This window comes from Lates calcarifer, linkage group LG4 (genome assembly GCF_001640805.2).
Source record: "Lates calcarifer isolate ASB-BC8 linkage group LG4, TLL_Latcal_v3, whole genome shotgun sequence".
Classification (NCBI taxonomy): Eukaryota; Metazoa; Chordata; class Actinopteri; family Centropomidae; genus Lates; species Lates calcarifer.
Window position 1 is genome coordinate 12944619 of NC_066836.1, and position 13502 is coordinate 12958120.

The 13502-nt window shown below is 40.7% G+C and overlaps 1 protein-coding gene across 3 annotated transcripts in view; it reads left to right on the forward strand.

The window, feature by feature from the left end:
* tnr (tenascin R (restrictin, janusin)) overlaps positions 1 to 13502 on the forward strand; it is a 156076-nt gene that overhangs the window by 81159 nt on the left and 61415 nt on the right. For all 3 annotated transcript variants that reach the window (XM_018676686.1, XM_018676685.1, XM_051070033.1), the window contains 4 exons: positions 9581 to 9701; positions 11082 to 11298; positions 11415 to 11515; positions 12613 to 12775. In XM_018676686.1, the coding sequence (XP_018532202.1) occupies positions 9618 to 9701; positions 11082 to 11298; positions 11415 to 11515; positions 12613 to 12775 (565 nt within the window). In that variant the 5' untranslated portion in view covers positions 9581 to 9617. The remainder of the gene's footprint in view (positions 1 to 9580; positions 9702 to 11081; positions 11299 to 11414; positions 11516 to 12612; positions 12776 to 13502) is intronic.

Sequence of the window (13502 nt, forward strand, 5' to 3'; positions counted from 1 at the left end):
AATAAAAGTCTTGGCAGGATTTCCACATGGCCCACGTCTGCCATACTGGTCACTGCCTTAAGTAACAAAAAGTGAATGATGAAAAATGTAACTAGGGAATATGCTACCAAAATGCTGCAGTATGGCTCTTTTATGAATTATTATGTCCTGCCACCATGGTTCATGGTATGCAGGCTATTATGTCACCATGCTGGTGCCTTTGACTCTGCAAACACATTATTGTGAACATGAAAAAATAAGCATGATACATAGTATCGGGTACTGGAGTAGATGATCTGGTTAGATTTTAGAACACCTTCCTGAAGCAGTTTGCAAATTAACAAGGGAACGCTGATTTCCCAGAAATTGCTGTAACACTTTAGCCTAACAAGTTCAAATTGAGCTGGTGTAAAAAAAACACTTATCAATGAGCTAATTAGCGTAATTAGGAGGGAACTGATTTTTCTTGTGACAGTAAGTCAAGAACAATGCATAACAGAAATGTCAAAGTTATGCCACAGGTACCTCATATAGGTAGTAGATGATCTTATCAGATTTCGGTGTGCCTTGCTGCATAAATGTGCATATTAACAAGGTAAAACTGATTTTAGCATAGTATTAGTGTTCTTTTGTCAGGGAGACCTTGTGGGTACATAAGGCAATCCAAGTGCCTTTGCAGCAGTAATACTAATGTTGGCATCGAGATTTAATTTATGATTGTAGCCTAAATTAAAAATAAAAATCATTTGTAAACATGATTTTATTATTAATATTTTCTGTGAATTACATAAATTGGATCATTTCAAGCTGCAATCAATGATAGCTAATGAAAATCTGTCAGCTGAACAGCCTCAGAACATAATTTGGTGAAACATTTCTGCAGCTACAGGGTCACATATGAAAAAATAAAAACCCCTGAGGTATAGATTAAAAGATCAGTACCTTCAGAGGATTGACTTCCGTCTAGCACGTCTTTACTGCATGTTATCTCAGCTGTCCCTGCGAACGTTTGTTTACATCTTCCCTGATAAATCAATCACAGTGTGCAGCACAGAGCATGCAGTCATCAGTGGCCTGAGGTTGTATTATTTGCTGTAGAATGGAATCCATTTCTTGGTCCCATCTTTGCTCTGAAACAGCCCTGAGACAGCGGAAAAGACTTGCAGCCCCCCGGTTGCGGGAGCAGCCAATGAACAGAGCCCAATGGTCCTGAAAGACAAGGCAATTTGGCCAGAGTGATGGGAATAATGAGAAAAGCATCGTAATGTTGCCAGAGTCCAATTTACAAGGTAGAGAGAGAGGGATTGAGAGAGAGAGAGACAGAGCTAAAAAGAGAAGCAGGGTTACAGAAGGAATAGTGGAATGCAAGAGACGGGAGAGAGAGAGAGAGTGAGCGATCACCCACGCAAAAAGGCCTGGTATTGGTTTTGTGTTCATGTCGAGGTGGCTGCACATTAACCTGTGCAAATGGAGGTTATGGCTTTACTTCCATAGGGCGAGCAAGGAGGGGATAACAGGGTTGCTGCCAGAGAAAGAGAGAGAGAAAGCAATGAACATAGCAGAGGGAAAATTCAGTCTTTCCATCTCTACAGTATGTAACTTTCAGCCTGAGAATCAGCCACAAATGCGTCATTATACAGCACATCTCTAGAAGTACAGATTTACCATGCAGAGTGGGGAAAAAATGACTTTTAAGGATAAAGAAAATCCTCAGAGAAAGACAGACAGAAAATGAAAACCCTGTCAGAGAGATAAAAGGAGATTGTGAAAATGACAAAAAGAGATAATGAAAAAATGAGAGCTGGCAAATAAGAGAAGACGGGCCGGGAGAGAGCAAAGGTGATTTTCTGAGAGAGCTGAATAAAATTGTGAGGAAGAAAAAGTGTGAGTGCAGCAGAAAATTCTCCATTTGGCCACATTATGACACAGCAGTGTGACGCTGCAGAATGGGGACAACATTTCTGCAGATGGATTGCCCCTCCACCCCCACCCCCACCGGTACCAATTCAGGCCCAAGACCAACATCCAGCCTATGCCATCTTAAACCAGAGGCAGCACACGATGCCTCTTTTTGTGCTGACTGCTCTTGATCGCAGTGTCTCTCTCTGACTGGCTGCGTGTCTCTGTGCCTCAGCAGCTTGGTGAGGCGCTGGAGATTACCATCGCAGCTGGATCACAGAAGACAGTTGCTTCATAAACGTTTTCACTGTCCCCCTCTCGACTCGTAAAAAGGGGATAGTGACAGCGAACCGTTCCCAAGGCTGACTTATCTGTTCTCGCTGAGCTCCTCCTCCAGAGGCCCCAGAGAGGAAAGAGACCACATACACAGATTGAGACATATGTCTACGGGGTGGACAGTGAGCACTTAGTCGGGAGGCAACACTCTAAAAAGCCTTGTGGCCATTGAAAGACTGTCAACCCACACACACGCTCGCGCACACACAAACAGTGAGAGTTAATGAAGCTTTCCAGTGCGTATCCCTCTGTAATCTAATGGGGATGTTAATCTCCTGTGGGTCCCTAACTGCTAAAACACACAGATAAACACACACACACCTACACACTTTTTTTTTTTTTTTTTTGCAGAGAGAAACTGTGATCACAAGCAGTGTGTGGGAAGAGAGGCATTCAGTGGCTGCCTCTCGTTTCATGATGCAGCTGGCTGGATGAGAGAGAGGCTTGTTTGGCTGTTTACTCTTTTTCTTAAGCTTTCTCTTTTCTATCTCTTGAACCCTCTTGTCAGTTCTTGTTCATTATTAAATCCCTGTAGTCATTTTACTGCTTTCTGTAATTATATTGTGCTATTTTTGTAGCATAGTATTTCTTTCTGTGCACGTTTTATGTCCTTGTCTTGGGCTTTCCCTCATTTTTCTTAATTTTTGATGCTGTCCATCTTCACAAATTCCAGGCTAAGCTTTCCCATGTCATTTACACTATGCACTAACTGTGGTCTGTATATATGGATAACTTATGCAGGTGATGGAAAGTGTGTTAATGCAGCGCCTCCAAAGGTGCTCTGCCAGGTGTAAACGCAGTCCTCACAACGCATTTTCAAAGAAAGCCCACGGGAACGAAAACGTTGTGACCCATTGTCAATTTTGCCATCCACTCTGCTTCACTGAAGAGCTGCAAGCGCAAAACACTCCCACAAGTCACGGCTCCTTTCACTCATCCGTGCTGGGGGAATCATTATGGATGGGGGTGGGAGTAGTGCTCGCAACAGCTGTTAATGCTGTTGTGGTAATAAGAACCTGTCATCTTTTTTGTTGCTTCCTACGACAGAGTCATGAAAGACAGCTCTTCACACCTCCAGTGGAATCTAAGAATGAGATATACAGCACCATGAAGCCCTGGGTAATTCTGTGGACACTAGTGGCCCTTTTTCTCCTTCAAAACCACAGTCGAACATTAACCAAAACAATCAGAAAATAGCAAAAAATGAACATAAGTACCTCCTGGAGCCCCTAACTACTACACTAACTAGTGTTGACTTTATAGACATAGTTCTCCATTGTCCAAAAGCTATTAAAGAAACATCAACGAGTTACATTGCACCATTGGGTGATATGTTCCTTCATCATGGTGAACATGGGAACTGTAGTGTGTATGAATCCATTTCTGAAATTGTCCCTAACAAATGGAACTAAAAACTACAGTAACCAGCTGCCTTACAGATTAAAAGAAATTTAGAATATATTTTTAAGTTTGAGTTTTGATTAAGTTTTACATCCTCAGTAGGAACCAAGGGGCTTTGGGTTTACAGCCATAGACAGGTTAGGGAAGTCAGTGTGTAGTGAGTGATCACCTGTAGAACATACTGCCTCCTCTGTGCTCACACTACATTGAGTGACAGTCACAACACAGCCGCGCTGGTGTAAAGTTAGAGGAACAAAAGCAAGTGAACCGTTTTCTCCAGCTTGAGGGACATACCATACAGTCATGGCTACTTGTTTAGGTAAATGTGCTTGTTAACTCAACCTGCCAGCTCTTCTAAACAGTGACTAATGTGACTGCAGCTGAATGTATTAAGTATGCAGACAAGGTCAAGAGGTTCAGTTACTGCTCGACTAAAGATTAAAATCAGCAAGTTGTGTGTTCTCACCAGAGTCGCAGTCATTGCCAGACGGGAGGTGCAGTGAATAAAGACAAAAAATCATGCAGTCAGTGGCAGCTCTGTCTGCTAAAAAACATAAGAGAAAAAAAAGAAAGGAAAAATCTGTCAACACAAGAGGTCAAAGGAAAAACAGCCAGGAAGGAGAGACACAAGTAGGGAAATAAGAGCTCAGTGAGTCATCTCTAGATGATTCAAGAAACATGACAGCGACATCCATTGTCTGCACAGAGCCGACGCTGTGAGGCAGGAGAATGAACGTGTAGCTGAAAAACCAGAATCAGCAATAACATCATACAGAAATCTGATAGATTGTAGATTCAACATGGACCAAACACCCTAATGAGCATCTTTATCGCACTGTTTTAAGTCATGCCTCAAAGAATTTTGCCTTTCTGGAGGTAAAACCAGGTCCCACCCACTGCTACGTAGGTACACCTAATGTAGTGTTTACAGAGTGTATATTAAGGTCACATAGGCCAAAATGTAATCCACAAAAAATGGATAAGTAAGCCTGTAAATCAGTATCTGTTTATAAGCATGTGCATTGCTTAATAAAGCCACAAAGCAGCATTGAACCCTTTGCAGTGTGAGCTTTTGACCTGGTGAGCGCAAATACAAATCCCAGTAATCCCTAAAGTGAAATTTGCATTGGACTCCTGGGTTGTTACCGACACCCTTCCTACTCTGCCTCTCCACAAACTTAACTGCATTAAAAGTTCATAGTGAGTTACCAACATGCCAACAAACCCAGATGGGAAAATAATACCACATCAGTGCATCACAAAAACAGGTCTTTATGTTGTTGAAGATTCATGATCTTTTTTGCTTAGGAAGGTTCCTAACTGACTGAAATTATCTGGATGTATCCAAGTGGCAGCTACATAAGAGCTGGTTGAATTCCTCAAATGCTAAGGAAACTTCAGTAGTTCCTTTCTCATCTCCTTTAGCAGAAGGTACAGTGGAACATCCTTAACGAAAGGAAAGGACATAATGCCCACAATTCCTTGTGGCAGGAATGTGATCCATGTCAGTACCATCCACTGTCACATAATTATGTAGCCTGGTCTAAGTGCAATTGGATTCTTTTCGCACCACAGTTGATTTTTCCTTAGTCCCTATGAATTCTCCTTCACATCTTTGGGTGGGAAATGACATTTATTTTTTTGACTATTTGACCACAGCCCTAGCCTCTCAAGCGACAAATTCAGTCAGTCTTGGACTAGGTGATCAGGAGCAAGGCTAGGAAAGCACGGTTTATTATTAAGTTACCGCAAGTGACAGTAGAATCACTTCATAAATTGAACTATCAGGCTTTTCGTGTTTGTCTCCTTTCTTTTACTGTAGTTTTTTTGCCCTTTATGTTTTTCTAAAGTTCAGTAGAGTTGACTATGAAGCACAGCAATATCCATACAAAAAGACAGAGGTTTTCTTTCCTCAAGCTTGATGGATTTGTATGTTTCCTCATTCTATTTCTCTCCCTTACTTCCTTTCTTGTATGTACATGTATCGAGTACATTTCATGGGCCCTGATGTGTGCATGCATGACTTTTCATTTGCACCTCAGGGGGATATTCATGAAAGATGAGACACCACTATAATGGCGTTAGTCTGTAAGTGTTTGACTCTGCGGGCATTTGGGGAAAGGAAGCGAGTTAAGTAGTTTACCATTGTTATTTTTCAAACAGCTAATGTTCCCAAGAAGATGCTTTTTCCAATATCTGCCATTGATTTTCCTGGATATGTAGAGAGGCTTAGCATGTTACTCACCAACTGCATTTAGATAAGGGATGGCTTAAGAATTGTACATTAAAACATGTTGATATAAACATCAAATAGGGTGTGTGTGAAGTCTGTTTTTTTTAAAAACATAATTTTCAGTGTTTTTACCTTCATTTTTAATTTCTTTACTATATAGCCAAGAGAGATGGTTCTCATTTAGTACTTCCAACATCCAGCTTCACATCTGTATCTACTATTGGTGATAAAAGGACACTTTTTGAAGCATCCACATGACAAAGAACTGTGTAATTACACCATGCATTTTTTAATTCAATTCTCTGTTCAAATTGACTCACCTGCCCGTAAACCACATTGTGGATGAAAGCAAAAGATAGAGAAGATGAAATCCAACAAAGATGAAAAAAGTTAGAAAGACAAGATCAAAGTGATTTTTTTTTTTTTATCAAACTTTTAAGCGCGCTAGTTTTTGTGATTAATTTTACTCTTGGGATATTTTGCCAAGTGGTCCCCTTTGTGTAAGCTGAATATTTTACCTTTTCCTTTGTGACATTGTATAAAGTGCCCTGATGGTTTTTATTATAATTGGAACAGGCAGTTTCATTTCAGCCTCGCAGGGGGTGAACTCATCCAATTTCTCCCAAGAAAATCACACGGTAATACATAAAGTGACTGCATTGTTTCCGAGCATTCTCAGAGTCATTAAATTAATATTTTTCTACACGCCCAGAACGTTTAGCTCTGAATAAATGGGAAACATGAGCACACATACTCATGTGCTCTTAGTTTGTCGTGCAGCTAAATTACTTCACAAAGATTTTTTTTTTTTTTTGGTACTTACATCTTTAAAAAGCTTCTCTAGATTGAGAAGCTGCATGCTGACAGATCTAATTACCATCAAGGCAGGTGGACTGTTATTAAAATGAAAGGCAGGCCTTGATACATGAAACGCTCTATTGTTTTTATGCCTGTGTACACATCCTGGTGTGTATGTAAGTGTAATGCAAATTTGAAGGCGTATCTATCAGTGCACTTGGTCTTGTGTTGGCTCATGTGTTCATCTAAGTGTGTGTTTGTGTGTGTGTGTTCTCTGTCCTGGAAAAAAAGTGAGTCAATTAAGCCAGTTTTTAGTGCCTGAAGCATGTTGATTCTCTTCACTCTGAGCGAGAGGGTCTGTCCTTAATTGAGCCTCCATGAAAAACCTCTTCTCGTTGTGCGCAGTAATGCTTGTGGGCATCAGTCTCCACCATGACCCAATGACTAAAGTATAATCTTGTGACTTTGAACCTCTTTCAAACTTTTATCACTGCCAGTATAAAACTATATATAGGGTTGCATTAATGTAGAGGTCTATATTTGGTGGGCATTTAATAGCAGCATGCCTTAAAGGAAGACACTTTCCATGCATGCACGAGACATTTATCTCTTTTGTCTGTAGTACGTTAAAAAAAAAAAGGTTGCATGACACTTTAATCACATGATACATCTATTTTTACCTCCATTTGTTGGCAGTAGAGAAGGAGTCAGAAAATAAAGAAGGAAATGGCATAGAACAAAGCCTAACTGATGTATTGGCCTGGCTGATATTATTAGTCAATTATAGCTTATAATGTGTATTTAATTATTTATTATTACAGGTCCAATACATGTTAATTAACATAACAGTAAATATGTCATTGTTACCCAAGAGAAACTGCCAACTGTTGTCCTTTGGCCAGATATTAGATGAATCATTAAAACAATAATGAAATGCACAACATGCAAACTCAGTACAGAGGAAAACGGGAAAAGACACAAATCAGCTCACAAATCAGTCTTTCAGCATATGTCGGCCGATAAGTGGCAAGGAAACGCTAAAGATATGTTAGGTACAGCTGACAAAATAAATCCACCATGACATTGTTTTGCTGGCTGTAAAGTTGTAAAATTGTTTCTTTGATGATGATCTGTCTATCATGGTTGTTGTAGGAAGTGAGTGAAACATCCATGTAGTGCCATCTATCATCATCACATCCTTTAAGCATGCATCCGAGCCATCTACTGAAGCTAGCTGAAGGGACACTGCTTTAGCTAATGGCTTTGAACAAGATGGTTCCAGTTGACTTTGTCCATCTCACTCCTCCACCATCTGCATGCTCCTCATTTGTTTGGTGAATTCAGCAGTTAAACGGCTCGTGTCGCGTCAGACAGCAGCTGCATGCTTGAGGGGAAGATTCAAAGTAGAACATTTTCCATCACCTCAGCTCTGGGGCGGACGGCGTTGGTTGGCAGTTGATTCCAGGCAAGGCCAAAGTCATTTTTAAAAACATTAGCAGCACTGTCTGAAGCGAGGCATGGTCTAGATTGTAACATATGACTGGCTATCTTTCCCCAATGGGTCTTTTATGATGTACTGTATGTGTCAACATTCTTTATGCTTTTCTGTTCACCACACACACACACACACACACACACACACACACACACATTCAGAAACACACACATACAGGTTGTTCGACTTCGTCTAAAAACGAAGGATGCGCTCATTTGGACGCAAAAGATCTTGAAAAATGTGACTGTGGGAGAAATATGGGATGTTGAGTGCACATCAGCTTTAAAAAAACATTTTGTTTTCTCTGAATGAGAGAAACTTAAAGGGATGCACGGCTCACACACACATACACACACACACACACACACACACACACACACACACACACACACACACACACAGGGATTCTCTCTGTTTCTCATTTATGTGCAAATACACTGATGTTTCAACATTTCCACCATAAATGATCAAAAAATAAATAAATAAAAAAAAGCCTGGGACAGTTAGGTGTGATAAGAAGACTTCCATCTGGCTCTCACAAAGGGCGCCAGCTGAGTGCAAATAGCCTGCCTCACCAACATGAGATGCATTGTTGTGATAAAAGAGACTCTTGAATACATCTGTGAGATGTCTTTTTCCTTTTTTCCCTCCCCCTCTGAACCATCCTGCCCACACATACAGAGGCATGAACATGTTGAAACTCAAGGGAACTATGCTTCAAATTACTGCAAAGCACACATGAACTCTCAAACATACCACTGATATAATTGCCTTTCAGTCTTGTATATCCACTTTGCCCCATACTGGTATAATAAAACATTTGTGCAGGTTGGTAAGTAAGATGTCTGATTCAGCTGCAAAGGAAAAAAAAAAACTCAGTAAATTCAAATAGCCACTTTAAAAGCCCTGAGCAGTCTTGTCTATGCTGATATGTGACAGTTTGCTTGAAGGATCCACATCAGTTTTTCCTATGCGCTGCTTTTATTTCAGCGCGTCCCTGTTCTCACTTCCCCACTCAATGGAGGAGGGGATTACAGCGGCATCACTCAAACCATGTCTCTACTGAAATCCATCTATCAACTCTCTCCCTGAGCAATATTTCTATATTCTTCCCAAGTGGAAAGATCAAATATTTGGTATTGCACAGTGAAATACACTCAAGGTTCTATAATCCCTGAAAGAATTTGATTCTAAAGCTAATTATTTTTAATCAGATCAAAGGCATTTATTTACCATTTACAGAGGATAAGCTGGTGGTGTAGTGGGACTCTCTACATGTGCACGGAAATCCACACACACACACACACAAGCACATATGTTGCCATGTTGGAACTGGAACAGCTACAGTCTGTACTGAAACACCACCACTGATTGCATTTTTCATTTATACCAACTCTTTACATCCCTCCTTCTCTTTTTACTCTCTCCCTCCTCCATAGGTGTGAGTGGACGGGAGTGGTGAGGTTTCTTCCCAGCATGCCACTGGCACAGCAGCGTCACAGGGCCACTGTGCCCACAACAGGCTGGATCCTGGTTTTGGCCCTGTTTCTTGCTCTACAGGTAAAATTTGTTCAAACAAAATAGTACTGTCCAATTTTTTTTTGGTAACCGAGTGCAGCTGCCCAGGGCTTTTTTGCTATTCATTATTTATTTGCAATCTACTATTTTTGGCAGCCATGTTAATCACTTGACTCTGAGCATAAATCCACTCAAATATCTGCTCTGGCTGGTTTGAGTATCAAAGAGAGGCAATGTTCCAGACTACCTGCATGTTTTCTGTGGTGTATTTAATATTTCATATGAACTTCTTAGTTACTGTGGGACCAAGCACAAAGTGTTGCAGTCATGTTGTTCGTAGTGATTTTTGAAACAATGGGTTAGTGATTTCAGACAGAGGCAGACAATAGTAACTTCTTAGTTCCAGCCAGCAATTTTAAAATGACAGCAATCACTCTCCAGTCACTGCCTCTGGGTGACTTTTAAACGTTTCTAGCTGTCTTATTTCAATAAATGAACCTTGTAATAGAGTATCAAATATGCACTTGATAATATGATAAGGAAACATGAAGGATCAGAGTTTTTTTATGTTCTAACAACTCTGTTTTGCTGCATATCATACACACATCTTCGTAATTTCAGTTTGTCTACACTTTAAACATGACAAGTGCAAAGGCTTTTAGGATGAGTACTTACAGTATTAATGTGAATAGGAAACAAAATGCTGTCTTGAGTAACATTGGCTGTAGTTGCTAGAGTGACAGAGCTGCTAACACTTGCCTAAGCTCTTGTGTTTTGCGGTTTGAAAATGCTTTAAAACACACACACACACACACACACACACACCCTCCAGATTGCAAAATGCAGAGTATTGTTTTCACAGCATCTCGGTGCTTCACTGTGTGTTCAGGGAATGGGTTTAATGAACAGTCAATTTCATGAAGGTAGTGCTAGAAATCATACACTTATTATTCTACAATAAATTTCTTAATCAAATATTCTAATAAATCTACAAAGTTAATATTCAACACACAGCCACTAAGTTGATTCAGTGGTGTTTAGCCTTGGCTGGCCGTGGCTGTATTTCTGCTTATCATTCCTTCCCCCTTGAAATATTACTTGCGTTTTTATTATTAGAAATTCTCTGAGCTCTCTGCCAGACTAAAAGAAAGCACAGTCTTAAAATACTGAACTGATGCCACAGTCTTTCGCAAATGACCCACATTTTTAATGTGAAAATTGTTGTGTTTTTGTTGCAGCCAGTGAGAAAATCCTTCATATACTGTATATTAGTATCATCTTGTTTTGTGCCCCCCTGGGTTCTTTTCTTAGTCTTGACTCCATCATTCTGTAAACACAATATAGAAAGGACAAAAACAACTGGAAACCCCTGAGCTCAAACCATGTGCAGTGTTTTTAGTTTCATATTATCTCTCTCTCCAGGGTGCCACTCATGCTGCTCCATCAGGAGACAACAAGCTGGTTCGTACCACCAGAGTGAGGAGACAGACCTCAGGGGGGGATCAGCCCGTTTCCTCTGCCAACCAGACCCTGCGGGAGCAACCCGTGGTCTTTAACCACGTCTACAACATCAATGTTCCATTGGAGTCTCTGTGCTCTGTGGACCTGGATGCCTCAGCGCCACCCGCTCCTGGTGATGGTGAGGTCTTCTGATCGATCGGGTGTTTGGGTTTAAAGTCATAGTGACCATTGTATCTGATGTCCCTCAGACACACACACACAAAATTAAAAAGATATTTTCTTTTCATTTTAAAGGTTCACGTGCTGAGCTGGGGTCCAGACCTTCTGTGGAGGGTCCAATGGATCCAACTGGACCCACTGAATATACTGAGCAGACACTGGATGCTGACAGCCAGGTAGTGTTTTTTTTTTTTTTTTTTTAAATAAAGTCAAGAAAAGTTCATCTCCGTCAGCCGCCTGGAGACAACTGGTTGCACTTGTCATGAAACAAAGGCACATCTGTTTTCCAATTCAGCTATGTAAATTATTTTCAGATAAATGGGGGGGTTGATCAGTCATTACCACCTACAAACAGCTGCCCCATGCAGTATGATATAACTTTATTTTTTGGTGCGTGACAACAGGACTACATAACTGTCCATCAGAGCTGAGTCTGTAAATTACATGCCTAATGTTAAACACCCCGAAAACTTCAAGCTTGTGTGAGGCAAGAGGTGTTCTGCTGCTTCGAGTTTGCGTATGTGAACAGGGGATAAGACATGAGGGTTGTTAAGTGACTCTCATGCGGCATAGAAACATATCTAAAGGACAACATCTGTTTCATCATGCATAGTCATTTACATTTAGATTTTACATTTATGATGAACTGAATTAATGAAAGTGAAGTTCAACTCCTGGAGATTTGAAAGGTGGCTGTCCAAACTCTGTTGATTGATCCCTCATGAAGAATGAAAGGTTGAATCTAAGTCAGGTACAATTGATTCCAATAGTCATCTGTTGGTGGAGAAAAATGATCAAAACATGCACAGTCAAACCACTCCTACCGCACCGTCCACTTCTCTACTGCCCATGGTCAGCATGTTCCTGTATTTTAGCCGCAGTGTGTCTAAGTACACCACTTACCTCTGTACTCTCACACATGACCCTGTTGAGCTTGTTTGAAGGTACCCACCTTTTGCTCCTGCTGTTGGGTAAAAATGGATAACGTTGCAAGAGGTGTGTTTAAAAAGTTTCTCTAGACCTTTTGTTACCTCGTATTATACAATGAAAACTGACAATGACCTCAGTTCTCCCTGACAGACAAAACTTTAAACGTTTTTCACTTTCCAAGCCTATAGGGCTACAGGTCAGTGTTTGATACTTGAAACAGAGTTTGGGTGAAGTATTATTAAACGCACATTGTCCTATGGTTGCAGAATTAATTGTTCAAATCCACTTTGGTGCACAAGTGCAATTAACCAAACTTCTTAACCAAACTGTCTTCCTTGTTCAGGTCACGTTTACTCACCGCATCAACATCCCAAAAGCTGCATGTGGTTGTACAGCAACAACCACAATCCAGCAGCTTGCCACCAGGGTGGAGATGCTGGAGAGAGAAGTTTCCCTGCTCAGAGCTCAATGTGGATCAGGATGCTGTGGGGAGAGCCCAGCCATGGGTGAGTGCTGTTTAACAATGACAACAGAGCATATAAGTCAAGTTTGAGGATGTAGTTTTCTGTTTATACTGTGTAAGCCACTTTAGCTATAGTATATGCACAAAAAATATAATAATGATACAATAGAATAAAATAAAGCTGCAAGAAAAACATCCAAAATAGGCTGTCTCATGTAGGAGAAGAAGAAAAAAGCAGGCACCATAGGTAAAAGTGGCAGGAAAAACAGTTTATACAACGAATGAAGAGGACACAGACGGCAGCAGAATATTGATGCTGGAGGGCGACTTCTTTTTTTCTGCTGCACAGTCTCAGTCTAAAAGGTGTGGAGAAACCTTTGCCACTGGTAAAAATTTTGTTCGCTATTCAGGAGATGCCACCATTATAATATGAGGGGACTGGAATGGATAGAGTTATAGGATATATTATGGTTAAAGGATCTGCTCCATTGACACCATCACCCCCATTCAAATATTTTCTGAAAACGCTCCATCTCTACGGTGAGAATATGATTATCTGCAGCAGTCATGATCTGAATCAGAATGAGGATGAAAAGCTCAGCTGGGGAGGATGATGGCAGGATGGAAATGCACAAAATGAGACAGGTTTTCATTGATGCCTTGACTGCTGTTTACGCCCGTCAAGGCTGTTGAGGCATGTAGAGATTAAGCAGATTAGATGTTTGGTATAATTTAATTTCCAAGATGATACTGAAATGATCAGGCTCTTG